The 27,472-nt window shown below is 36.2% G+C and overlaps 1 protein-coding gene across 1 annotated transcript in view; it reads right to left on the minus strand.

Annotated features, from left to right (window-relative positions):
- The window catches only part of COL21A1 (collagen type XXI alpha 1 chain), a 221,485-nt gene that overhangs the window by 82,171 nt on the left and 111,842 nt on the right, over nt 1–27,472 (minus strand). The window contains exons 4-10 of the mRNA XM_027852911.1: nt 24,290–24,458; nt 23,978–24,194; nt 22,800–22,973; nt 21,559–21,636; nt 20,095–20,103; nt 18,944–19,027; nt 16,300–16,362 (exon numbers count right to left, since the gene is read on the minus strand). Coding sequence (XP_027708712.1) covers nt 16,300–16,362; nt 18,944–19,027; nt 20,095–20,103; nt 21,559–21,636; nt 22,800–22,973; nt 23,978–24,194; nt 24,290–24,458 — 794 coding nt within the window. The remainder of the gene's footprint in view (nt 1–16,299; nt 16,363–18,943; nt 19,028–20,094; nt 20,104–21,558; nt 21,637–22,799; nt 22,974–23,977; nt 24,195–24,289; nt 24,459–27,472) is intronic.

Below are 27,472 nucleotides of genomic sequence, written 5' to 3' on the forward strand. Positions count from 1 at the left end.
GATTTAATTCCTCCAGGTTCAATCTGGCTGAGCAAAAGTTTCCATTTCCAACATTCTACCAAAACTCTTCTCATTGAGGTCCAGTTTTTCATTGCCAATCCAACAGCCTCTTCTCTGTTTAGTGTAATAAAGTGGAAAACATACTGGCTCTGGAATCAAGGTCCTGTGTTCATATCACACCTTTGATGTTTACTAACTTTCAGACCTTTGATAGGTCACAAATCTTCCTTTGACTCAGTTTCCTCATCTGTAAAATGAGTGAGTTGGACCAAACTATCTCTGAGGTCCCTCTTGGCTCTAGCCCTATGATCCTAGGTATGATACAATTTCTCATGCTTATTACCTCCGTAACCTTGGGGGAATCATTTAATCTCCTTAGGCCTCAGTTTCCTCATTTGTAGAATAAGGGAGTTGAACCAAATGACCTTTAAGGTCCCTCTCAGCTCCATGCCTGTGATCCTAGGTATGACACCACTTCTGGTGTTTACAACCTGTGTAACCTCAGGGAAATCACTAAATCTCCTTGGGCCTCAGTTTCCTCATCTGTAAAATGAGTGAGTTGGACCAATGATCTCTGAGGTCCCTCCCTTTCTCTAGGCCTATGATCCTATGATGCCATTTCTGATGCTCATTACCTGAGTAACCTTGGGCAAATCACTTAATCTCCTTTGGTTTCAGTTTCCTCAGTTGTAAAATGAAAGGATTGGATCAGACAGCCCCTGAAGCCCCTTGGAGATATAAATCGATGATCCTATTTACTGTAAACTTTAACTGGCTCTGATAGCGCTGACCTCATTCCCTTTCAATATATTTTCTAGTTTTAGTTTCAGGAACATCCTAATTATCTAGTTCTTTCATTATACCTCTCAGCATTCTCTCAAGGTTTCTTTATTGACCCTTCTCACTACCCAGAAAGCACGATTGTTATGCGAGGGTGAGCCTCAGGCACTGCCTATCCCTCCTCTCCCCCTCCTTTACTACCTACCAAGGCATTTCATCAATTAGCATACTTCCAGTTTTTACCTTCACGTTGACTATTCCAAAATGCACAGCACCAAAATGCAGCTCATAACTAACATTGTCTCATCCATATCCACACAAATTCACAGAATAATAGCATCAACACAGGATCATAAGGCCCTCTGATTCCAAAGCCACAAGTAATTCCTTTTTCAATGATTTTGCAGCTCCATCTCTGCTTCCCAGAGCCCAAAACCTAGGCTAATTTCTAAAAATCTCACAGACTTACTCTGTGAGACTCAGACTGCCAAACCTCTTTGCCTGCAGACTCTCCTCCACATAATCCATCTTTTATACAGAGGCAGCTAGGTGGTGCAGTGGGTAAACTGCACCACCTAACTGCTTCTGGAGTCAGGAAGATCTGAGTTCAAATCCTGCCTCAGATACTTATTAGTTGTGTCACTCTGGGTAAGTCACTTAACCCTTGCCTGTCTCAGTTTCTTCATCTATAAAATGAGGATAATAATAAAACCTACTTTCCAGGTTTGATATGAGGATAAAATGAGATATCTGTAAAGCACTTTGAAAATCTATATTATTACAATAAAGCAATAAGAACTATCTTTAAAGAAGTAGTTCTAATTATATTATTTTGAAAAGCCTCAAAATGATGCCCACTTGATAATTGCACCCCCAAAAAATCTTCTAATAGTGAATTTTAAGGCCTTCTACTTATTGACAAGGGCAACTAGGTGGCACTGTAGATAAAGTGCCAGGCCTGGAGTCAGGGAGACTCATCTTCCTGAGTTCATATCTGGCCCTAGACACTAACTGTGTGACCCTGGGCGAGTCACTTAACCCTGTTTGCCTCAGTTTCTTTATCTGTAAAATGAACTAGAGAAGAAAATGGTAAGCCACTCCAGTATCTCTGTCAAGAAAACCCCAAAGGGGGTCATAAAGAGTCAGACACAATTGAAATAACTGAACAACAACTTGTTGACCCCCTTATTTCCATATATGATTAGTTTAAAGGATCGCTGAATTTCATTGGTGGAAGAGATTTTAGAAGCTACTTAGTTCAAGTCCATTTTTTGCTATTTCTAATTTTTAAGAAGCTTTTCTAAATACTGAGCTTCCTTTCTGCAACTTTCACCAGTTACTCCCAGTTCTGCCCTCTGGAACCAATGAAAACAGGTCCTTCTGGTTTTATAATATGTAAACCTCAGGTGAATTCCAGACATCTGCAGTAAGACCAACAGAACACCAAATGGTGCCCTTGCACATATTCTCAGGATGTGAATAAGACCGAAATGACTGGACACTGTTGCAATTATTTTAAAAATCCATACAAAATAATCCATCTTTTTTTATCTACAGTATCACAGTCAACAATATATATTTTTTAAGCTATCCAGAGTTAAACTAAGAAAAACATCACACTACTGGCAGCACAATTGAATACAAAATCTTTTTTTTCAGTCTTGTCCAACTTTTTGTGACACCATTTGGGGTTTTCTTGGCAAAGAAAATGGAGTGGTTTACCATTTCCTTCTCCAGCTCATTTTACAGATGAAGAAACTGAGGCTAACAGGGTTAAGTGACTTGCCCAGGGTCACACAGCTAGTAAATGTCTGAGGACAAATTTGAACTTAAGAAAGATGAGTCTTTCTGACTCTAGGCTCAGGGCTCTATCCACTGCACTACCTAGCTGCCCTAAAGATATTCAAATGTACTGAAGTAATATTCTAGGGAAATGTTTATTAGGCCTGGCTATGCCACTAACTGGCTTTCTATTGATCACGTAACTCACTCAATCCCTCTGGTTCTCAGCCTCCTCATCTATAAAACTTGGAGGGTGCATTAGATCATAGGATCATAAATTTAGAGCTAGAAGGGAGCTTAAAGGCCTTCAATTCCAATCCCATCATTTTACACCTGAGGAAACTGAGCCTAAGAAAGGTTAAATGATTTGCCTAGAGTCACACAGCTGGCAAATACCGGAGGCAGAATTCTGCCTCGGATCTTTCTCACTACATGCTCAGCAGTCTAAATTCCTTTCTAACACTAACATTCTATATAGTTTGTTTAACATAAAGTATAAAAACCATTTATTAAGCATTTATTATGTGCCAAGAACTGTCCTAAAGGCTGGGGATGCAGAGAGAAAATCAAGATAGTCCCTGCTTGCAAGAGACTCACACTCTAAAGGGGGGGGAGAAGAACAATTAATATAAAAGGGAAACCAGCTCTCAAATGAGGAAAGATGTTCTACGTTATTCTAAGTAGAAATTACATATTTTTCCCAATATGTGGCAAATACAGAAAAGTATAGATGATTTTGGAAAGCCCAATTAAATACTTCATAACAAGAGTTACTGTGGTTGCGGTCTAGTGGCTAGCACCCTACTTGTAAATTAAGTCTTGTCCAGTTAAAAGGCCATAGTTAGATTCTCCTGTAAAGTTTGTTGGAAACAGTATCCCATCTGCATCCTTCAAATTTTTTTTTTGGTTGTTGTTCTTCCTTCATTCTGGAAGAGGACCAAGGACATTATGAGGGTGATGTCTTGATTTGTGTGTGAATTGGATTTCAGTGAGGCAGAGCTACCCAAAGTCATCAGCCCCACTCTGTCCTCCAGAATCATGGAAGGCCAGTGGCAAGACATAAGTTAAGATGACTGGTGATGGCCCAGGATACAGTAGATGGCTTTGGCCTTTCTAAATTAAGGTCTTTAAAAGGCCTCAGTCTGTCTGGGGCAGCACCCTTTCAATGACTAAGGGTTAGGTAAAAATTAAGACAAAAGATGGCTTAATTTATCATCACAAAAATATCAATCTGGAAGGAAAAACCCTCAAAGTTTCTGGCCAGAACAGAAAACAATTGCTGCTTACATCAAGGAAAGTAATATATTTAAGCTAAGGAGGCACCAAGGCAGCAACTGTAGTCAGTATCAGCTGACTGAAATTTTCTGGGTCATACAGCAAGAGGATGTTATCCCCCAGGAGTTCAAGTTATCCCTCAGGACTCCTCCACTGTCCAGCTCTATAAAAATAAAGGATATAGATTGTCCTATGACAATCACAAGGGCAGTGGGGTCTCTCTCTTGCCAGAGTCCTCCTTAATAGGTTGATTCTTCACCTGGAAGGTGTTCATCTACCTGAGAGCCAGTGTGGCTTCAGAAAGGGTTTAGGAACAATTGATATGGTGTTTGCTACCTGACAATGCCAGGAGAAATGCCAAGGGCAGAACAGAGTACACAACTGTACACAACGTTTGTTCATCAGTATTGTACATCAATTTCATGACAGCATGCTTGCCCAGGTTTTGGATAATGGACAATGTTCTTGCACTTTCCCAGTCACCAATAGAGTGAAACAAGGCTATGTGTTCGCTACCAGCTTTTTAGCCTGTTGTTTTCAGTCATAACTGCATCAAAGTCATCTACTGTATTGACAATAAATTCTTTAACTTGAAAAAGATACAAACGAAGACCAAAGTGGAGGGAGTGTTGGAGCATGATTTTTTTTTATTTGCAAATGATTGTGCACTCAATGCAGCCTCTGAAGCTGAGATGCAACAAAGTAGGGATTGATTCTCTGCTGCTTATGCTAATTTTGGCCTAACAATTAACACCAAGAAAACACAGGTGCACCATCAGCCAGCACCACACCATCCATACATGGAACCATCAGTTACAGAAAATAGAGGTTTTAAATGCTGCAGATAAATTCACTTTCCTTAGCAGAATGCTTTCCAGGGATGTGCACATTGATAATGAGGTTGACGCATGCATTGCCAGAGCTAGCTCAGTATTTGGGAGGCTCCAAAGGAAAGTGTGGGAGAGAAGAGACGTCAGTAGACTGACTTTCAGACTGAAGGTCTACGGAGCTGTTGTGCTGATCTCATTGTTGTATGCCTATGAAACCTGAACAATATACCAGCACCATGCCAGGAAACTGAATCACTTCCATTTGAGTTGTCTTAGGAAGATTCTGATGATCACCTGGCAGGATAAGATAGCAGGCACTAAGGTCCTTTCTTGAACTACACTTCCAAAGCATTCCAATTCCACTGCAGAGAGTGCAACCCCTATGGGCTGGCCATGTTTTTCAGATGCAAATATATGCTTGCCTAAAAGACTATTTTATAGAGAACTCATACAGAGCAAGAGCTCTCAAGGTGGTCAGAAAAAGTAATATAATGACACTCTCAAGGTTCCTCTTAAGAACTTTAGAACTGATTGTGTGACGTGGGAGACACTGGCACAGGACTACCCAGCATTGTGTGCCCTCATCAGAGAAGGTGCTGTGCTCTATAAGCAAAGCAGAACTGAAGTAGCTCAAAAGAAACACAAGCTGTACAAATTTTTGGCCTCTGAAGTCCGTTTCTGTTCTAGAGTACATTAAAACTGGGTTACAAAACAGAGAGAATTTCGAAGATGTCCTGGTACCCATCCTACCAGAGAGTCTGGTGTGTCTGTACTTTCTCTGCATTAGCCAGCTGTGTAACCATGAAGAAACCATTTAACCCACTCTGGAGAGAGAAGTGATCTCTAAGGCTACATCTACCTCTAAAGTACAATTATTTCAAGGTCATTGACAAAGGTCAGATTTCTAGAACTACCTTTTTTTTTCCTCTAACTAACCCAGAAGTTTTATTTCTCATATTTAAATGAATCTTTTAAAGAACATCCAGTGATATATGGAATCTTTCCTCTAGTCTATAATCTCCACAAGGACAGAGACCACATCTCATTTAAACTTTCTATTTTACTCAGTGCCTCTCACAATATTCAATACAGTGAGCATTCAATGTTTGCTGAATTGAATGGAAGCTAATCTGATCTATTTATTATATTGGGGCATGGTTAAGGAAAAGTAAATATGAACTAGACTATGTCCTACTTCACTTATGACTCATGCCATGAACTATGGCAGTGACTAATCCCATTATCTTTCATCTTCTCCATAAGGAACATTTAATGTTTTCCTAAAAAAAAAAATGTATCAGATCACAGATATAAGGCTTTGACATCAAGGGGAATTTGGAGCATGAGTGTATGAAAGAATTCTGAAGAATGTTACTCTGCAAATTTTCATTTAGCCAGGCCTTTGAAAATGCCACACCTAGGCATTTTCATCATTTAATATTCATCCAACATACCAAAATAGACAGTGTTAAATGATGGGAAAGAGAGAAGCCACTGAAACACATCAAATTGATATCATTTTCCATTTTTTTTTCTTGAAACGACCAGAATGGCTGTATATAATGCAAGCAACAATTGCTGACCTCCAGTTTTTTTATCTCTAAATGTCTATTGGACCTCTCAAATTAGACGTGCCAAAAACATTTTAAATTCAATGTGTCTAAAACTGAATTTATTATTTGCTCTACAAAACTCTACCCTCTTCTTACTCTTACTAGTTAGCACACCATCTTCTCAGTAACACAGTATTGCAATCCAGGTGTCTTCCTTGATTCCTCAGTTTCTCTCCTCCTCCTCTCCGTTCCACAACCCAGATCCAATCTGTTGCCAAGGTGTGTTATTTCTACCTTTATAACATCTCTTGCACATGCCTCCTTCTCTCCTCTGACTTTGCCTCCCCGGGGTAGGCCCTCATCATCTCACACTTAGATTATTGCAATAGCTTACTGCTGCGTCATCCATCATAAGTCCTCCCCACTCCAGTCCATCCTTCCCTCAGCTGTCAATGTGATCTTCCTAAAGTACAGGTCTGATTCCTGTCATGCCCCTGCTCAATAAACTCCAGTGGCTCCCTATCACCTCCAGGATCAAATATAAAATCCTCTGGTATTCAAGGCCTTTCACAACCTGCCACCCCTAAAGTTTCCAGTCTTGTTACATCACCTCCCCACCCCACCCCATACTCTGGGATCCAATGAAGTTGGCTTCCTTGCTATTTCTAGAACTTCTGACTCTTGGCATATTCACTGGTTATCCCTCCATATCTAGAGTGTTCTCCTTCCTTATCTCCTTCTCCTAGCTTCCCTGGTTTCCTTCAAGTCCTAGTTGAAATCCCACTTTTTACAAGAAGCCTTTCCTGATCTTCCTCCATTCTAGTATCTTTCCTGTGTTAATTATTTCCAATTTATCCAGGATACAACTTCTTTGTCCATTGTTTGCTTGTTGTTTCCTCCATTAGGCTGTGAGTTAGTATTGTCTTTTGTCCTTTTTTTATGTATCTTCAGCAGTTAGCACAGCATCTGGCAAATAGTAGGTGCTTAATAAATGTTTATTGACTGACTAACATTTATATAGCACTTTAAAGTCTGCAAAGTACTTTACATATATTACCTCATTTGATCTTCACAACCCTATAAAGCCAGAAGCCTTATTATTCTCGTTTTCAGACTTGGAAATAAGGCCTAGAGAGGTTAAGTGACTTGCCCAGGGTCACATGGCAAGCTAGTAAGTGTCTGAGGTGAAATTTGAACTGAAGTTTTCCCGACACCAAATTGAGAATGCTTGTCATCATAGCACCTAGCTACTATTACTTGCAACTAGGAAAATAACAAAAGCTTATAGTTGGGTGGATTCTTAAAAATTTTGTAGAATAAAAATGACAACAATCATTCATTTTATGAGCTAGAGGAAACATTAACATTGATAGTAATTAAAGTAAAAAGTAAAGTAAAAAAATAATCCAAGCTGGGGGCCCAGGGCAAACAACCAAGAAAAATTGGATACAAAAAAAACTGAAGTTTAATATCAAGGGGGGAAATGGCTAGTAGGGAGATAAGTTCTATGCAAAAACTCAAAGTGAAAATGGCCATAAGACACTAAGCCATGTACTAAAACTAACAAACAAGAAAGTACCTTCATATATCTAAATTTTATTGCTTTGATGTTATAGTCCAACAAAAGGTAATGCCTCCTTTCAGCTACACTATATTTCAATTACATTAGTGTACTGAAGTGTGGCATTGTATGATTTTAACTTTTGTATGAACTTTGATTCATTAGAGCCGCTGATCATGAATTTTTCCACTTTTGTCAATATTAGTGGTTCAAAATCTCCACTCCCTATCCCAATTTCTGAGAAATTTCTGTAAAGTCTTTTCCATGTTCACAGAAAATCCTTTTGTCAATGACTCACTTTCAGGAAAAAACTTCTCACTGCCAAATTGTAGGGTTGAAAAAAATACAGAATCAATTTAATTTTCCTTCAATGATTCATTATGTTACAGTCCTCCAGAGAATATGTATAGCACTGAAATGGAAACCAAAATAAAACCAAATCTTCAAATTTGCAAGAATTACAATCACTTGTGAAAGCCGTTCTAATCACACTATTGATATAGCATACAAATCTTCTTTTGAAATTCCTTGATTACTTAAAATGTGGAGAAAATTCTCATTATCTTAAATATTCTACAATGAAAAGTGCAAATAAATCACAACACCAAAGCATAATTCTTAAACATTTCACCTTTCTTATTTAATGTGTTCTTGAGAAAAAGATAATCAGCTGAACTTTTAAAATGGAAGAATGATGTTGAATTTCCTTTATTGTTTAATGATATCTGCATTGAAGAGCAATCCCAATAGTCACATCAGCTTTGGCAGTAGCCAAATTTACTAAGCAACAAATTAGATAGATATGACTGTACCATGAATTCCAATGCAAGTTCATATTGATAAATCATGTTTCTTAGTTCTATAGAGCAGCATAATACTAGCAACAGAATGAATCTACTTAGATATTCAGTAATTATTTGGACATGACATAATGAAACAAAGTAAAATTTAAAAAAAAAATAGTCCTGTCTTTTATGCCCCCCTTATGCAAGGATGGCAGCAGAGTAGTAAAAACAGAATCAGCTTGTACTTAACAAATCACATAGTTTTTGACTACGTACAAACCTTAACCTGGTTGTTGATACCCATAATTGTGAGTTATCTAAATTAAATCTATAAGCAGACATGCTGCTTAAGGAATTGAATCATGTCAAAGTTGCCATGAAGTGAATCATATCAATCCTGACATTCTTATTATAAACAAATCCAGAAAAAAATAGGGATGTTACAGTTATATGGACAGATAGCTCATATGCTCTAGTTGGAATAGCAAAAAATCAATCAAGAAATAAATAAAATGGCAGAATTGGTTTTATTGTAAGACTAAAGGCAAACAGAAATATCATTTCATGACACATTTGGTCATTTCTTATTATAGTGCACATGATCGATGTTTGCAGAAAGATCACAATGAACATAGCTACAATTTACGTACAAATGTTAGTTGCAATGGATAAAGGGGTTGAGAAATTCAAAGAATAACTCAGTAAGATCCTTCAAAGCAAATCAACATATACTTTTATGTCAGGTGACTTAAATGCAAAGATGGGAATGAGTGATGATGGCAAAGAATTGGAGAACATGAGTCAGGAATAAGGAATGAGAGAGACCAAAGACTTATAAACTACACAGAAATCTATCTCCTCTACATCATTAATATTTTCCTCAAAAAAAATGGTAACTTAGATAAAAGAAATGCTAACTGATAACAAAATATGTGAAAAGATTATGTTTTACAAGTAAGGAAAGAATCATTATTGATATGGCAGTTATTACCTTGAATAAGTTGTCTGTATATAGTCAAACCACACATTTGTTGGAGAAAAAAGATCAGTACAAGAGCATAAGAATAAAAATGAGAAAAATAATACAACATACAATTGAAATCACATTCCTGGTGCTTAGCACAGTACCCTGACACATAATAAGCACTTAATAAATACATGTTAACTTGAAAGAAATAACAAAAAAGCTTTTCTGACAGAACATGGAAGGGAACAAATATGTGGGATAAGTTACAATAACATTATAACCAACCTATGAAATTATCTATTGTTTTTCTTTTCACAGCTATACTACATAGTGTAAATCCTCAATTATCTTGAACTATCAATTAAGCATGACTTTTAAATTTTACTTTCAGTTAGTCTCTCTGGTCCTACATCTCCTTATTTGTAAAATGAAGGGATCGAACTCAATGAGTTCTAAGTTCCTTTCCAGCTCTGAATTCAGGGATTCTATAGCTGACAGTTTAAAAAAGAAAGAAAGAAAGAAAAAGAAAAAAAAGTCAGAGTTAAATCCAAAATTATATATTTGCTTGGTTGTTGGTCACGGCTTTGTGCTAAAATGGCGTAACTGTTAATGCATTCAATCACTAAGGCAATGGAAGTATTTGAGTGAGAAAAACAAACAAAAGGAAAGAAACAGCCCTTCAATTTTGGCTATAGGCATTTTCCTTATGGACATTACTATTTCTCCTAAATGGAATTACTTTCTCTTAAAAGCCCAAACTTGGCTTTATCATGCATTAATATGAAAAGAGTTCAAACGGCTTGCAGAGGGGGATTGCACAGAACCAAATCCAAACAAAGCAGAATTCCCTTAAAACATTTGTATCCAAGTTTCCTCAGCCCAGATGGCTTTAATGGTTAGGCTAAAGGCTCCACCCACACCTTCCACTCCCTCAATGTGTTGGCCCTTGACTGTCACTAATGATCCTCAGCTGTTTTGGCTCTTAGCCTCTTCCTGCCTGGCCACCCAACCTCACATCTCTTACAAGGGGAAAGATTTTTTAAATGAACCTTTAAAAATGTGATTTCCAAGCTAAAATTATCCCAATAAACATAAAATTTCCAGATTATCTGGGTTTACCAAGAATAGAGTACCATAGACTACCACCCCATCACTTAGAAAGTTTATATTTACAGATATAGACTGACAACAAACCTATAATTTGAGCATAAATAATCCTGAATCAATTGTAGTAATACTCATGTTTCTGTTATCAAATAACTATAGTACCTCCTACATGTAAAAGGGACAATTCACTAACACTCGAAAATTCATGGGGGATTCCCTCTCACTCTGGGGATGCTGTAGCTGTAATTCTCAAGAGAATGTAATCATTATCCAACACTGTCCATCACAAGAAAAGAAAAGAAAGAGAATTATATCAGGCAACAGCTATCATCATGGGCATCTATAGTGGTTGCATTTTAGTCTAAAAAACACATTTAAGATATGTCCTTTAGAAACTCAGCAAGTTCAAGAGTGACCAGGTTCTTCAGGATTATGAGTTAGAGACCAAAGTATAGATACATGGAATTGCTTTGACTCCTGCCTGATCGTTGGTTTTCTTGATCCTGTGAGGCAATGAACTATAGTGAAAAAGGCGGGGGATATGCAGTCATAGGACCCAGGTTCAAATCCTAGATCTGTCACTTATTGTCTATAGGACTTTGAATCATTCATAGAACCATTCATCATCTCTTGGCCTCATTCTGAGTCTATATTCCATAAGGTATTTTAATGGAGGTAGTGGGGAAAGGGGAAGAAATGTGTGAATCCCTCTGTCCTGTGAGCATCCTGTGAGTTGTAAGCCACACAAATGGAGAAATCTTGTAACCCAAATTAAATAAATTTGCCCAACAGCTTTACCCAGGGAAATCAGAATTCCAAGAAGGGAAGAGGTGATGACTCAGAACCTACCCAATATCCTGAGAATCCTCAGGAGTAGTGTGATATTGAGACCAGAGTAAAACTTCTAAGGTCATTCCATACCAAACTGAGTCTAGGAGGTGCTTTTTTATTGACTGCTCAGTGGGAGCCATTTGATGACGCTATTAAAAGTACCTAATGGCCCATACGTATTATCAAACCCTGGAAATAAGAACAATTTTCTATTGTCTTCATCCTTGTACCTGTATGGTGAAGGAGCCAAAAAAAAATAGATATTACCCCAGATTTTATTTTCCTTGAAGGATAGAACTGAGATCCATGGTGTTGTGGTATTGGACATAGGTTGAACATGAGTTTAAGTCCTAGCTATAAAACTTACTGCCTGTATGAATTTTAGCAAGTCATTTAGTTTAGAGATGGAAAGGACATTAGAGGTCATCCAGTCCAACCTCCTCATTTTAGAGATCAGGATACTTAGACTCAGAACGGTGAAATGACTTTGCCAAAAATTACATAATTTGTAAGCAGCAGAGCCAGGATTCCAACCCAGTTCTTCTGACTGTTGATCTAGAGCTCTTTTCACTGCCTCACACTACCTCTCTTAGCCTCAGTTTCCTCATCTTTAAAATGAAGAAGTTGGACTAGATGACCTCTACATTTTCTTGTTTCAGTAAGCCAGTATACTCTCTCTGTCTCTGTCTCTCTGTCTCTGTCTCTTTCTCTTTCTGTATATGTATGTGTGTGTGTGTGTATATATATATATATATATATATTTCTGTATATGTATATATACATATGTGTGGGTTATATATGTATGTATATGCATAGTTTTCCTACATTGGCAAATAGCTACATGACATCTATCATGTCTCTTTCTAAACTTCAAAAGTTTCCTCATTTAAAAAATAAAGGACTTTGGCTAGATGATCTTTCTGCAAAGTCTCTAGCATAGTATCTTGTTTTACTGGATCAGATTAAAACTGAATAGACCTCTAACTAAATTTCTATGACTCCTTTTTAATTCATATTCTAAGCTGAGAACAACACAAATATATAAGGATTTATTTAATTTTAAAAAGACCTCTTAATGAAGTACATTGTAAAATTTCCTTTGAAAGGGAAACATGCAGGTTTCCCATAATATAGTCAATCAACCAACCAGCACTTACTAAGTGCCTACTATATGAAGCAACTCTGGCTTTGACAATATAAAGAAAACAGTGAAAGTCCGTGCTGTCAAAGAGCTGCCCATTCATTAGGAGAGAAAAAAATATGCATACATAGATACATAGAAGGTAAAAAGTAATTTGGGAAGGACATTTGAAGCTAGAGAAATCAGGAATGTCTTCATGATGAAGGGAAATCTTAAGTTGAATCTTAAAGGAAAATAAGGTCTCTAAGGATCAGAGGTAAGGAAGGAGTGAGTACATTCTAGGAAAGAGAGAGGGGAGATAGAGAAAGGCAGAGAGACAGAGACAGAGACAGACAGACAGACAGAGACAGACAGAAAGACAGAGAACACAAAGACACAAAGATAAAGAAATGGAGCATTATATATCAGGAACAGTAAAAAGGCCAATTTAGTCAGGTATATATATATTTGATATGGAAAATTGCAGGTAGCCTTAGAAGGAAGGCAATAGCATTAAAGAGGACTAGAAGATGGGATATGAACATTACAATGCTAAGAATACAATAGCTTATAATAAATAAGATTGATGATGACAGAAACAAAGTAAAATGAGTATTCACTGTTTAAATGTATTCCTCAGGGACACTTGGCAGATGATACAGCTGCTGTGTTTTTTTTCTTTCTTAATTCACCTTGGAAACAGGAGTAAATAGAAACAAACCATCTCTGCCACTTTTTGAAACTCTACTGACACTGTCAAAATGCTAAAGATGTTAGAAACCACTAATTAACATATAGAACATAAGGTTTTTAATAGAGGTATCAACAGACACAGTCTATTAATTGTGGATAATAACAATAACTTACATTAATATAGCACTTACTATATGCCAGGCATTGTGCTGAGCACTTTACAAGTATCATCTCATTCGATGCTCACAACAATCCTATGAAGTAGACGCCATTATTATCTCCACTTTACAGAGGAGAAAACTGAGGCAAATAGTGGTTAAGTAAATTGACTAAGGTCACAGAGCTAGTATATGTGTGAGGTTAAATTTGAACTCAGGTCTTCCTTCCATCAGGCCACGTTCTATCCGCTGAGTCACTCATCTTACCTATACTTCCTAAATATTACTGCAAGGTTCATATGCAGATATAAGTTCATTTCCAGATGTCCACTTGCTCTTGACAGTATGGTATTTAAAAAGGTTCAAGAGATATAATTTCTGGGCAATTTAATCATTTTGTTAATAATGCCAGCATTTTAATAAAAGGATGGTTATTTGGCCATCTCTCTCAGACCAAAAACCATAATGGCAGTGGGCTCAGGGTTTATATGCGCTTTTGGAAGAGGAGTATTTAAAAGGATGACAACCATCTCTGACTGGTTAACAATCAATGAGAAGTGAACTTTACAAAGAGAAATGGGCTTACTCAAATAAGGGGCTGAGGATGACATCATGTCACCCATGGACTTAGAGACTATCTCTATACTCAGACCACCTCTAGCCTTGGACAATTTAGACAAAAGAGTCTATCTCCACCCAAGCTTGATAGTATGGAATTCACCTTAAACTCGAGATTCCTTGTAAGGCTGAGTGGGGTCCAGTAAAGAAAAGGTTAACTCAACCTTTAGAGACTGAGGACTTGAAATGAGAATAGAGAAAAGGGGGAAATCTGAATTGCCCCAAAACAATGGTTATAAATAATTATTTATCTCAACAGAAAGGACCTATTCAAGATTCTGGACTTTAAAATACTGTTCAGTTTAAAAACTGAATTGAACAAAGAGTTGAACTCTTTATTGAACTCAAAATCCTGGGAAGGATATGAATTTTAAAAGAGTTTGGTGAATAAAGTAACTCTCCAAAAGACAAAAAGGACATATTAACCAAATTATCTTTTAATGGTCTGTTTTCAAACTACAAAAAAAATGCCTTAAAAACAACACTATTCTGTTCTTGAAGAAAACTATCTCCAAACCAATGAAAATCCAATCTAAAACAAATCCTGGTATTAAATCAAAAGACCTAGACTCAAATCCCAACTCAATCACTTACTGTCTGGCTGACCTTGGGGAAGTGACTGAACATCTTAGTGCTTCTGTTTCCTCATCTATAAAATGAGAGTGCTAAACTAAATGATCTCTAAGATATCTCCCAATTCTGACATTTTGTGATTCTGCTAGATTTCTGATGACCAGCCCATTATTAATCTATTGTTATTTTACATGTAAACTTTCACATATACACATTAAGACCAGGTTCCTTTCATTAGCTCGCATCTTCAAATGAAATTAGAGACACCAATGGCAAAAGAACTACAGGTTATAACAAAATACAAAAAAGAAAAATCCTTACCAAGATTACAACATTTTTATAACCAGTGTTTATACTGAAGAAAGGAAGGGGATAGCATTTTGTGGTTTGTGGGTTCCTTCTTTCATTTTGTGGATGGTGCCTGACCATATTAACATTAACCTCTCAATGTTAATCAGAATTCCTTAAGATAAAATTTGCAAAGGGTTTCCCTAAGAAAGTGTGGCTGGTTGCTTGGACACATATACAAACTTCAGGGAAATGAAGTATAACAAACTGTATTGAGTTAATAAACTGATTAAAAAAAATTTGGAAAAACTTAGTGCTAGGCTTCAAATTCAGCAGGAAGAAAAAGGCTATAACTTAACATGTCAACACATTAAATAAATACTTCAAGTCAAAAAGAAAATATTCATGTTTTCCTTGTGATTAGAGTATGACATTTCAGGGACCCCAAGGACCAGATCTTTTCTAAGAAATACCCTCAGTTTGAAATATTTGCTTTCCTTACAAAGTTAGCTGGCCCCTAGATTGCAAAGGGTATGTATTGTCACTGAGACCTTCCTTTGAGATTTGTGGCTTCCTACATTCATTTTGTGGTTTATATTTGGCCATTTCAACAATAGGCTCTTAACATTAATCACAATGCTTTAAGATAAAATGTTCCAGACTTGCTCCCAGCACACACAGATTCTCCCTCTCTCTCTCTCTCTCTCTCTCTCGTTTGTTTATTCTGAGAAAACATGACTTGGAAACACACACAGAAGCATCATTCAGAAAGCCAATGTCCTATATGATAGCAGTTTGGAAAGAATGGGAGAATCCAAATTCATCACAGGAAAAAAAATAAGATGTAATATATGTCACCCAATAAGGACATGTTCCTAATGAATTTTCCTGAAGTATTTTAAAAGATGATTTCTTTTGCAAATATCTTGAATTCATATCTTTAGTATGTCAAGATGTCCTAATACCTTTCCACCAGTAAAATACACAGGATAGAAGACTTGTTTGTAGATTTTATTCTTCAAAGTAAGTATTCTCCTTTTAATCATGTATCCAGAAGAGTGTAAATGTTTTTACAAGACAAATCAATAAGAAAGAATATTCTTGTGACATCTGAAACAATTTTAAATTTGTATTTATCTTACAAATTACCATCTAAATAAAGGAGAAAGCCATAAGAATAAATAAAGCCATGCACCATTTAAACTACATTTACACTATTGGAATGTATATCAAAGATCAACAATATTTGGTGGGAGAAATGGAGACCTATGGGGGAAAGGATAAAGGGAGAAAAAGGAGGTGAAACATGACACTTAAAGTGATACAAAGCTAGTTTTACAATGACAGGACTATAGATGACTAAGCTTTTAGTACTCACAGGCTTACCATCTTGACCAGGTTGTCCTGGATAACCATGATTCCCAGGTTGTCCAGGGTCTCCCTTGAAAGACAAAAGTAAATAAATAAATCACAAAATGGCTATGTCCATCAGTAGAACAAAAACATAATGGAATTAATATGTCATGATAACAATCTAACCTCTGTCCCCTAACAACCTGTGGCCTTCAAAGGACAGGCAATAAGTCTGGGCATATTTTTGGAAAATTAGTGACTATACCACAGTATTACTACAGTCAGCATTTCAAGGCAGAAAGCTACCACTCACTCAATAATTTAAACAAAACAAAACAAAATCAAACAAAATCAAACAAAAAACAATTAATGGGAATAAGACTGCATATTTTTCTCCAATTCTGGTAAAGATTCATTTAAAAAGTATGTAGGAGCTTGGTTTGGGGCATTCTGCTGAAACTTACAAAAGCTTCTTCACATTCAATAAGTCCCTAAAAGGTGCCTGGAACACATACAAGTGAATTAGAATCAACTCCCTAGCATGTGGACCATTCTTTTGGGTAAGAGATCATTCCTATAAGGTCCAGTGATTAAACTTTAACCAAAGGCCTATAATGGCTAGAATAGCCTGTATGAAGCTAATCTCCTTGTTCCAAAACAATTCTTTAGGTTACTGGCTAGAGTCCTGAAATGCCAACAGGAAAAGTGAAAAGGGCTCAATTTATTTCAGAAGTATCAATGGAGATGTGAAGTAGTATTTTAATGTACCATCCAATATTCCAAAGGGGCTTTAACAGAAAAAAATTACATTCATAAATCTGATGCAGAAAGAATAATTAAAAATCTATAAACAACAGCTGTAAAAATGCAAGTAATCTCTACCTGACAGGATATATTTTGAAAATAAAATCTCCTTTTTACCGGCGGGAGAGATGGGAGAGGGAAATGAGATACAGAACTCTTTACTAGGGCAGTAGGAGTGGAGGTAAGATAATTGTACTTTTATGCTCCTGAGAAGACACTCAGTAAGTGTACTTGGATTTGTTTGCGTTCCCTTCCTCCAGTTCTATAAGTGAAAATTTTCAAAAGATACAAGTTTTGTCTTCCACAATGGCTCCCAAGGCATGGATCATTATTTTTACAATAGAAACACATGCCAGCAAAATTAATTTTCCTGCAACTTCATTAGCATTCAGAGAAATAATCTAATATTTAGGGGGGAAAAAAAGAAAACCTTTCACTAGACAAGTTGAAAACTCTTTATAAGGAAGAAGTTAAGAAGGACAGTCATTGGGAATGGATACTTTTAAAAAGTATTTTAGGGCACTTTCTAGCCTGGGATCTCTCTTTTATTAAGTTACCACACATCTGCCTTTCCTCAGACCACAGGAATTTCTGCTACAATTCAGAATTCCATGATTCAGCAACCAGAACTTAACTTCTTTCTTTTACTTTTGTTTATGAGCATTTATCATACCTATACCCCTTTGTTGTAAATACATACACACACAAACAGAGTTCATAAATATCACTAACAAATGGTGTTCTGTTTGAAGTTCAAGACATCAAGTTTTGTTAAACTAACAATCATTCTAACTTTCCAATTGTCTAAATTTAAAAAAAATCTATAAAACATGACTTCTTTAAATGAAAGATATTTTTAAGTTAACTTCTCTAAATTCAGTCCAAAAGCAAGTTGATAACAAATCCAAAAATCATTAAGCCAAAGTCACATAATTTCAAGTCATCTGGCCCAAAACATACTTAAGCCTGCTATGACCAAATCTCAGACCAACTTTAGAAATGATGCCAGTAATGATATAAGATGAATTTTCAGTTTTACTTTTGTGACAGCATTTGAGCTTTAACATCAAGTTTAGACTTTAATTATAAGCAGAGCATGAAGCACATGATGAAAACTTATGCGTGGGATTGGCATACAAGATAGAAAAATCAAAATTATGTGTTTTGATAATAGGACAACAGACTATAGAGTGAAGATGTTCCAGTTATGGTGAAACTGTGATGCTAGCAATTTAGAAATAGGAAATTAAATTAAATTTGATATCACACATTCTTATTTAATATAACCTGAGCCACTAGATTTGGCATGAGAAGCTTTACTTGCAACATTAAAATCAGTTACAGAGTCTTATTTTGCATTTGACATTTTCATTTTGCCAATTCAACACCAAATATTACCAAGTGGGGAACAATGAAAAATTATACTTTTTTTTTTTGCAAATCATACATCTACCTTGACCAGGTAAAATCAGTTGGTTAAAGTATGATGCTTATGGAGTTCATAGATTCTATTACCACCAAACAAAAACTGAAACTGCTTGCCCCATTGTCAGTGGGACAATAACATCATCTTCCTATTTAAAGACTGCTCATGTAGGCATGTAAGAAGAATTATATAAGGCCAAGTTTATAATGGTTATTACTGAGAGTGTGTGGTACAATTCTTCAAGACTATTAGTTACAGATGCGCATTGATAAAGGAGGTTCCCTCACTGGGATTTCTCTATATCAATGAAAATTATAGGTTCATATAAAAATATTAGATTGAAATCAAAGACAAATATAGAAAATGGTGCATGGGCATGTGTATGTGTGAAGAAAAACTCATTTTTCTTTATTACAGTTGCATCAGAGACTTCACTCACTTTGGGGCCTGGGAGTCCTGGTTTTCCTGGTGGACATACACAGGGAGCTGGGGTAGAGCCTACATCACTGGGACCATTCAGGCACTATGCAAAGTAAATTAACAATAAGCAAAAACATAAGCATCAAACCTTTCAAACTTTCAAACATGCATTTGAATGAATCATTATAATGGGATTTCACTGTCACTTGGTCCTTGGGAATCTTGAACAGACTACCACAGGTGAGAGAGTGTGATCAAGAAATTGTCATGGTAAAACATTTATACTGACTTTCCCAACTTGCTAATACAGATCGCACAAGTTCAGAGATATGATATGTGAGAATTTATTAATTTCTTATATCATCCCTCCCCAATGAATCTATCATGTACATTTCTTGACCCTTGGCATGGAACCCATCACTGTGTGCACTGATAAATTAGCTCAATGTCATTTATATCTCTTCAGCTAATGTCTCTATATGTGAAATGTTGGGTACAAAATAAGCGAGGTATCTCTGGACACAGATTGCCCAACACAATGTCTTGGGATGCTTCTTAAGTTAAGAGAAGCACAGAAAACACCTGAGTTCAGAAAACATACTGACTATTAAGACTGCAGATCCTCTCTAAAAATGAAATAGATGGGTTCCTCTGAGTTTGAGCACACAGAGAATGCTCAATGGTAAATTACTTATCCTGGCCCCCAAAGCTAGCCTACCACTCAAGAACACTCTAAAAAAGTCACCCTGTTGAATCATCTTAGAGCACCAAATTTATTAAATCTGTTAGCAAACAGAAAATAGCAGTAAAAAATCTTTGGAACTTCCCCAATTCTTCTTCCAGGTTCCATCCTACAGCAATGTGATAGTATAACCTTATTTCAAGCCTTATGATCCCATGACCAATGTTACACCAGTAATTAAAGTGAAAATAATTATTATTTACTGGAAGAAAAATTTTAAAGGTACTTTCCATTTTAAGACAATCTAAAAGGGAAATCAAAGTCAAGATGATTTCACTGAATATGAAAATTTTGATTTTGTGGTACATGGCTACATTTATAAAAGCTGTTTCCAACTGGTCAATCTACTTACAGTTGTTAGAAAGATATTTAATATTACCAAAGTGCTTGCATGACACTGTAAGGTGAATAAAATGACTCAGGCTTACCTCTCCATTCTGCAACAAGAACAAAAATAAAATATGTAACTAATCAAATTTATGTAAATTTGACCTATAATCATCATATTTAATATAAATAAATGATAATATTGTTTTACCACATGACTTAAGAAAAAGAATAAGAATAACTCATATTTATATATTACTTCAAGGTCTGGAAAGCACTTTCTTGCAACTGTCCTGTGAGGTAGACAGAGTATTATTATTGATACTTTACAGATGAGGAAACTGAGGTTTATATAGGTAAAGTGACACCCAAAGTCAACCAACCAATAAGTACAAGAGACTGAAATTGAACACAGGCCTAAATGCTGAAAGCAATTCAAATATAATCAAATAATAGCAGCCAAATTATAAATTATTGTAATCTTTTAAAAGCCTATCTTTATCTAAGAAGGGACATGTTGTCCAATAATCAAACTACATTTGATGCTAACTTTATAATGTATTCCTTCCCCTTTCCACATAAAGTGGACATTCAAACAAATTGTATAGTATTAATTATTGTATAATATAATTATTGTATATAATTACGTTATTTAAGTTAAAATTATATTAAGTTAAAATTCCTTTAGCTTTTTCCTCCTACATTTTAGTGAGTTCCTTTTTCTGCATACACATGTTCTATGAACTCAAAAAAGGTATAATTAAGAAAACAAACCAAAAAAAGAGTAATTGATATGTATTCATTGTAAATAGAAAAATATACAATAGTTTACATGCTTATAATCACACATGTCATAGCTGGGGCTAATATCTCACACACTAAGTGAAAGTTTTGTCCAGTTATTTTAAAAGGATAATTAAACATTCCTGCCATAGAAATCCAAGTATAAAAGGATTATAGACCTAGAGTTGGAAGAGATTTTAGAGGACATCTATTCCAACTTGTCCATTTTGCCAGTGAGAAAAATGACAACCAGAGAGATAAAATGATCACATAGCCAGTAAGAGTGTTAAAGGCAAAATTTGAACCCAGGTCCTCCTGATTCCAAATATAGTACTCCACCTACCACATCATGTTGTGTTTTGACAGAATATCCTATGTTTGTGTTGACCTGGTCCAAATATTTCAATTTTATACACAAATAATTACAATCACAAAAATTACTATTTTTTTTTCATAAAGAACAACTGATAGGATATTCTGGAAGAAAATAAATACATCTTAGAGAAAGTGGGCTGGGCTTTTATTATGAGTGCCCCCCCCCTTCCTGACAGGAATTCTTTCTTTGCATTTCTCATTCCCATTCAGGCAGTTTCATAGTGTGATTCCCCTTTTGTACAGTAAACCTCAAAGCAGTTTTCTTTCACATGTAACAATTTCTACTCACATCAAAGAGAAAATAAATTGTAAAATACACGCTAATTAAAGGCTAAACCATCAATCTGCTTCTAATTTGTTCTAACAGTGCTGAAGCAAATGCTTGAAAGTGAACCTGTCGTACTTACAAATCCAGGGATTTCACAAGCTGTTTCACGGTTGTTTTGTTCTGGGTCACAGTAGATTCTTAGTTTTTGGACATCAAACTATAAACAGAAACACACTAAAGTAAGTATGGTTTAAGGAAGGGCACATGACAATTGACTTTTCAAGTATAATGAAGAAGAAACCAGAGTCACAAATTTCATATGAATTAACAATTGTTAGAAGCTCAAAATCACAGCATTCAATTAAATGTGATGCAGTAAGCAATGATGAAGTTAGTAGAGTAGCCTGGTAGTAGTGAGACAATGTCATTATGATAAAAAAAAAAAAACTCTCAAGATCTATAAAACCCAGATTTTTCATGGTCCTGTAATATCCCTACACTTAGAACTGGTCCAGGTCCAAAGAGGATTTCCTAGGATGGTTCTTCCCAGCTCTTCCCACAATGATTCACAACCCCAAGAAGAGTGCTAAAATTCCAGAAGATTCTTTGTAGTCACCTCAGAGCTCAAGGTTTGAAAGAGGAATATACAACACTTTGAATAGAGGTAAGGGCCCAAAGTGACAAGGCCTCATGCAGCAGCTCACTTACTTGTAATTAATTGTTTTACCTCTTGTTACTATTGAACTAACTATAATTATTAGACATAAAAATATTGTGTAACAATAGTGTGTGTAACCCATCAGTTGACAGCTGTATCTGCATTACATATCCTGTGATTTAGAGCTACACTCCACAGATTGTGAATATCTACATTTTTTAGAAATGGTTTATTATTTTAACCTTTGAGTTAAACTCTTGCCCTCTAGCTTTACATTTCTGACTCATTCATAATCAATGTTTTGGGTTTTTTTTTTTAAAGAGCTTTGGGTATAAGCTGAAGACAACCCATGACTATTTTGTTTTCACACGATATTTTCATTTTCAAAAATCTTTCACTTTCAAGCTCAGCAGATTCTATGACTTTCACTTAGTGCCCTAACCATGTTCTTTTCTACAGAGAAAAATCAAATGCAAGAGTGGGAAATCCTCAAGCATCCTGGGAAATGTTTTCCATAAACCATTATATAGGTCTGCTAAAGTTGGATTTAGTTCCTCTCACAACAAGAAATACACCGTTTCATTAATAAGCAAAAATCCTGTGGCCTAAATATTTCAAAAATAGATTAACTATTAAATTAAAATCATATATAGAATATGGTACTGCAAATGCCAGCAAACACTGAATAATATGCAATGCAAAATTTGAATAGTGGAACTTACCTGGACAGTTTCTTCTTTCCCAGAGTATTTCCCTATTTGGGTTTGGCCACTGACATAAATACCTAAAACTGGATGTAATGGCTTGCTTTTTATTTGTTGATCATCAATATATAAAGTTACATCCATTTCAGTTACTAAGAGGCGGATCTGATGCCAGCTTTCATCAAATAAAGTCTATAGACACAGACAAAAAAAGGCAAGTTTTAAAAATTCAGTTTTAATGAGCATATTAAATGAAGAGATAATATAAAATGCATAGTTGTAGATTTATATTCTACACTATGAATTCCCTAAATTAGAAACATAGACAGAATATTAACTGTTATCCTGTTGGGGGATAGGACCCATTTTCTCTGTGGATTAACATAAAAGTGGAGAAAGGAGCATTAGTTCTAATCTGAGCTCTGCTACTGATACATCATGTAAATTAGGTTCATTTTATAAAAAAAAAAATTATCCTTAAAACTATGACCACTATCAACTCTAATATTATTAAGGTTTATAAAACATGTGGACACATCAAAGATCTATGATTTCGTTAATGTGAGGGGGACTCTTTCCGCCACTTCACATTTGTACTTTTCCTATAACTTTGTAGGTAACTTGCCTAAGGTGCAACAAGGGTAAAGTGACTTGCCTGTGGTCATGAAGATAATAGGTGTCAGAGGAGGGATTTGAACATAGGTATTCTTCATTGGAAAAGGCCCTGATATTGGGAAAGATCAAAGGCAAAGGGAAAAGGAGATGGCGCAGGATGAAATGGATAGAAAGTGTCCTGGAAACAATGAACATAAATTTGGACAGAATTTGAGAGACAGTAGAAGATGGAAGGGCCTGACGTGCTCTGGGCCATGAGGCTAGGAAGAGACAAACATGATTGAATGACGGAATCACAACAAACAACAATTCTTGATTTCTAGTTCAGTACTCTAATTGCTATACCATGCTGCCTCATTACTAAGCCCATTGTATCTTACTATCATATAGATTTATAAACCAGCCTTCCTTCCATTCCACTATTCACATCAACATCTTCCAATCCTGTTGCATTTCTGTCATTGTAAATGACAATGCTCAAGAAGAGACAAGTCAGAATAAACTCCTTCCTGTCCCCTCAAAACATCCAAGTACACCTTCACAAATATCCTTGGCGTAGCCACATAGCCACATAGCTTTACCTTAACATCAGACTCTGCAAAAACGACAACTTGAGTGCCATTCATTATGCTGGTAGTGGTAAATGACAGAGTTTTTTCAGCTCCATTTAAGGTAACAGCAATCTGTGGCCTTCCATCAATGGTGACGATTCTCCATAAGTCCCACTTTTTCTTGACTTTAAACCTCTGAGTGGAGACATATACATATGAAGGAGGAAGACCTTCCGGGAAAACATGGCTGAAGAAAAACACACACACAAACAAACATTGACTCAGTGAGTTTTCAACACCAGAAGCTATCTAGAAATCAAGACAAAATCAAGACAAAATCACCTTGTAAGTTCTGATAAATCAACTTGTGATGTTACTTCATAAGCTTTTGTCTTGGTTGGTGAAAGCTGAATCCTTTTCTTTACTTTCTTCTTCACACCCAACCCTAAAAGAATGTCAAATCCCTTTTCATCACGGGCTGCTACAGGAATTCGTGTTGGACAAACAGATTCTAAAAACCAAGAGGAAAAACAACAACATGGGTAATTGGAGATGTACACAACTCACGTATAAACAAATTACATGTGGAAAATGCCACAGAATGAATTAGTACAGAATCAATTAATCAATAGTTTGAATCTGAGCACCTACTATGTCTGTACTATGTACCTACTGTACTAGGCACTAGGAAGATCAAGGCAAAACCAAAGCAATCCCTCCTCTCCAGGAGCTTATAGACTATCAGGTGATAAAATATGAATATAGATAATTGCATTTAAAATATATAAAAAATAAAAGCAAAGTAAATTGGGAGGCAAGGCAGAAGTACATGGGGAATAAGGAAAGGGCTTACGCAGAAGGTAAGACACATTCCCCAAATCTGATCAGGCTGGATGAATATTCTGAGAAACTAGATGGGATTATTGAGAAAGACTCAGTGACATCTGAAAACTATATATCTTCTTTTGGGAAATAGAACAGAAATGAATTAGCTACATTTCTTTTGGCTAGGCAATGAGGTTAAGTGACCTGTCCAGGGTCACAAAGCTAGTAAGTGTTACGTGTCTAAGGCCAGATTTGAACTCAGGTCCTCCTGAATCCAGGGCCGGTGCTCTATCCACTGTGCCACCTAGCTGCCCCAATGTATAGACACATTAGATTAGTTACATTTTTGGTGGAATGGCTTGAGGGTTGGGGAGGGGAACACAGAGAGGACAGGGGAGTAAAGGGAGGGGGAAATAGAAGAGAGAAGTAGAGGGAGTAGGAGATAGGAGAAGGAAGCAGAGGAACAGGGAGATAGGAGAAGGAGGGAAGTTCGAGGATGTCTCTATTACGTAGGATTCCATCACACTATTTGGTGCTACTTAGCGACTTAGATTTAAGAGGCAGCATGGGGTAGTGAAAAGAACACAGCAAAGATCCTAAGAAATCTGGGCCTTGGGGCCAGCTCTGCCTCCAAATAGCTGTGCATCCCTGAGCATGGAGCCTCTCTGGGCCTCAGATGCCTCATTTACAAAATGAGTGCTTTGGACAACTTAATCTGCAAAGTGCCTCCAATTCTAACATTCTGTGTTCTATGGATTATAAGCAAGGAAACATCCCTTCTCTTCAAGGTCCTTTCCAAATCCGTCTTATAGGTCAAATCTCACGGGTTCTATTCACTTGGGGGGGAAAAAAACGATAACAACATTGAATCTGGGAACTTTGGTTTTCATTTGGCTACAATGGAGTTTTACAACTTTGTTAAATAGTCTAGAAATCAAGCAAAAATTACTCCCCAAGAAGAGTCATTAATGTTAACATCACAGACTTCTATTTAGCAGTAAAAACATAATGTACTTTAAACTTTCCTGGAAAACCAATACTTCAAATTACATGGAAAATTTTATACAGATGAAATACTATAAAAGATTTTTTATAGGTGAGATTTAATCCATGTAAGGAGCTCCCAGTAAAGAACTCTCTCTTACCAATACAGACTGGAACCTACTCTAACAATTATAACCTTAGAGAGTTGCTGGGGGAATTAAGAAGATAAATGACTTGCCCAAGGTCACACAACCAGTTATGTATCAGAAGGAGGAATGGAAGCTAGCTCTTGATCCTCTAAGCCAAGTTGCCTCTCATCAATAAACTTACACTTATTAATGGTCTCTCAGTCAAGTCAACAAGTATTTATCACATGTTTTAGGCAACTGCGCTGAGTATGGGAATAGAAATGCAAGGAGAAAGAATGATAGCTTCTGCCCTCAAGGAGCTTACAATCTAAAAAAAGAAAGACAATGCATAGAAGGAAGCTGAAAAACTGGAGGGAGAGACAAAGAAATGAGGGTACCCAGGGAAAGTCCAAAGCTGAGAGTGCAGCCTGCAGAAGAATGAAGAAATAGTTGGCCTGGGCATCCTCCATAAAATGGAAGCCCTGGAAGGAAGTGGCTAATCAGAGGGAGAAAAAGTAGGGGCAGAGGGCACTCCAATGTGCAAAGTCCAGAGGTGGAGTGAGCTTCCAGGAAGAAGAGGTTTTTATGACATTGTGGACAAAGTCCACAGTCAGGAATGCAACCATCAACCAAGAGAAGTCTGAGGCCTGAAGATGTGCCTGCTCACTCTTACCATTTCTAGCCGATCCAGAAGTGATAATCAACCTCTTTTGAGGATCTCATTAAAAAACACAAATCAAGTATTCTGAGTCTTTTGTTTCTTCTTTGACAAAGTATTTTTGAATGATTTGGACCTATGATTTCATCAATGTTGAGAACAGACTAGCCAAGTCCCTCCATTGATGCAGATAGACAACTTGTCTGCAAGTTATACTCTTAGCAAATTACCTGGGGCATTGAGAGGTTAAAGGACTCATCATAGGTTTGGTTCCTAACTAACCTTTGGATTAGCTATTAACAGAATTTTCTGTGAATTTACTCAAAACAGATCTGAGCTTAAATTGATGAACAGGACCTACATTTTTGATAGATGAACAGATAATTTATTGAAGTAGCAAGCACATTGTTTATAATGACTGTCTATAATGCTCTTTTCCTTAAAAATCAATGAGTTAAAATAATTGTAAAAAGTATTATTTCTTGGTTTTTATTCTTTATTTCAAATAAGAGGAATTCATATTTCTCAACATATAAATGTAGTCTGAATGTATTCAGCTATCAAGTGTTCTCCTAATTTCTCTTAGAAACTTAGAATTTTAAGCCGCATGCAGTATGACTAAGAATTTAGAAAACTAAATCAGACTTCTTTAGAGTCAGAACGGCACTTGTTTTCTATGATATTATTAATTATGTCACATTTTAAATCTGCATCATTATCATATTTCCATAAAATATTGAATGTCCTGACCTGCTTAGGAAACTTTAGAGAGCATAATTTAACATTATAAGGCTCTTTATGAAAATATTGCTCGGGAACCATATGAAAGATGTAGTTTAAAGTTTCAAAATAGATTTTATATGTTTGAATATGTTTTACATGTAAGAAACTTTTAAAAAGCCATTTCTGTCTACAATAATCCACTTTGAT

This window comes from Vombatus ursinus, unplaced genomic scaffold (assembly GCF_900497805.2).
Source record: "Vombatus ursinus unplaced genomic scaffold, bare-nosed wombat genome assembly UNPS02009835.1, whole genome shotgun sequence".
NCBI classification, from domain to species: Eukaryota; Metazoa; Chordata; class Mammalia; order Diprotodontia; family Vombatidae; genus Vombatus; species Vombatus ursinus.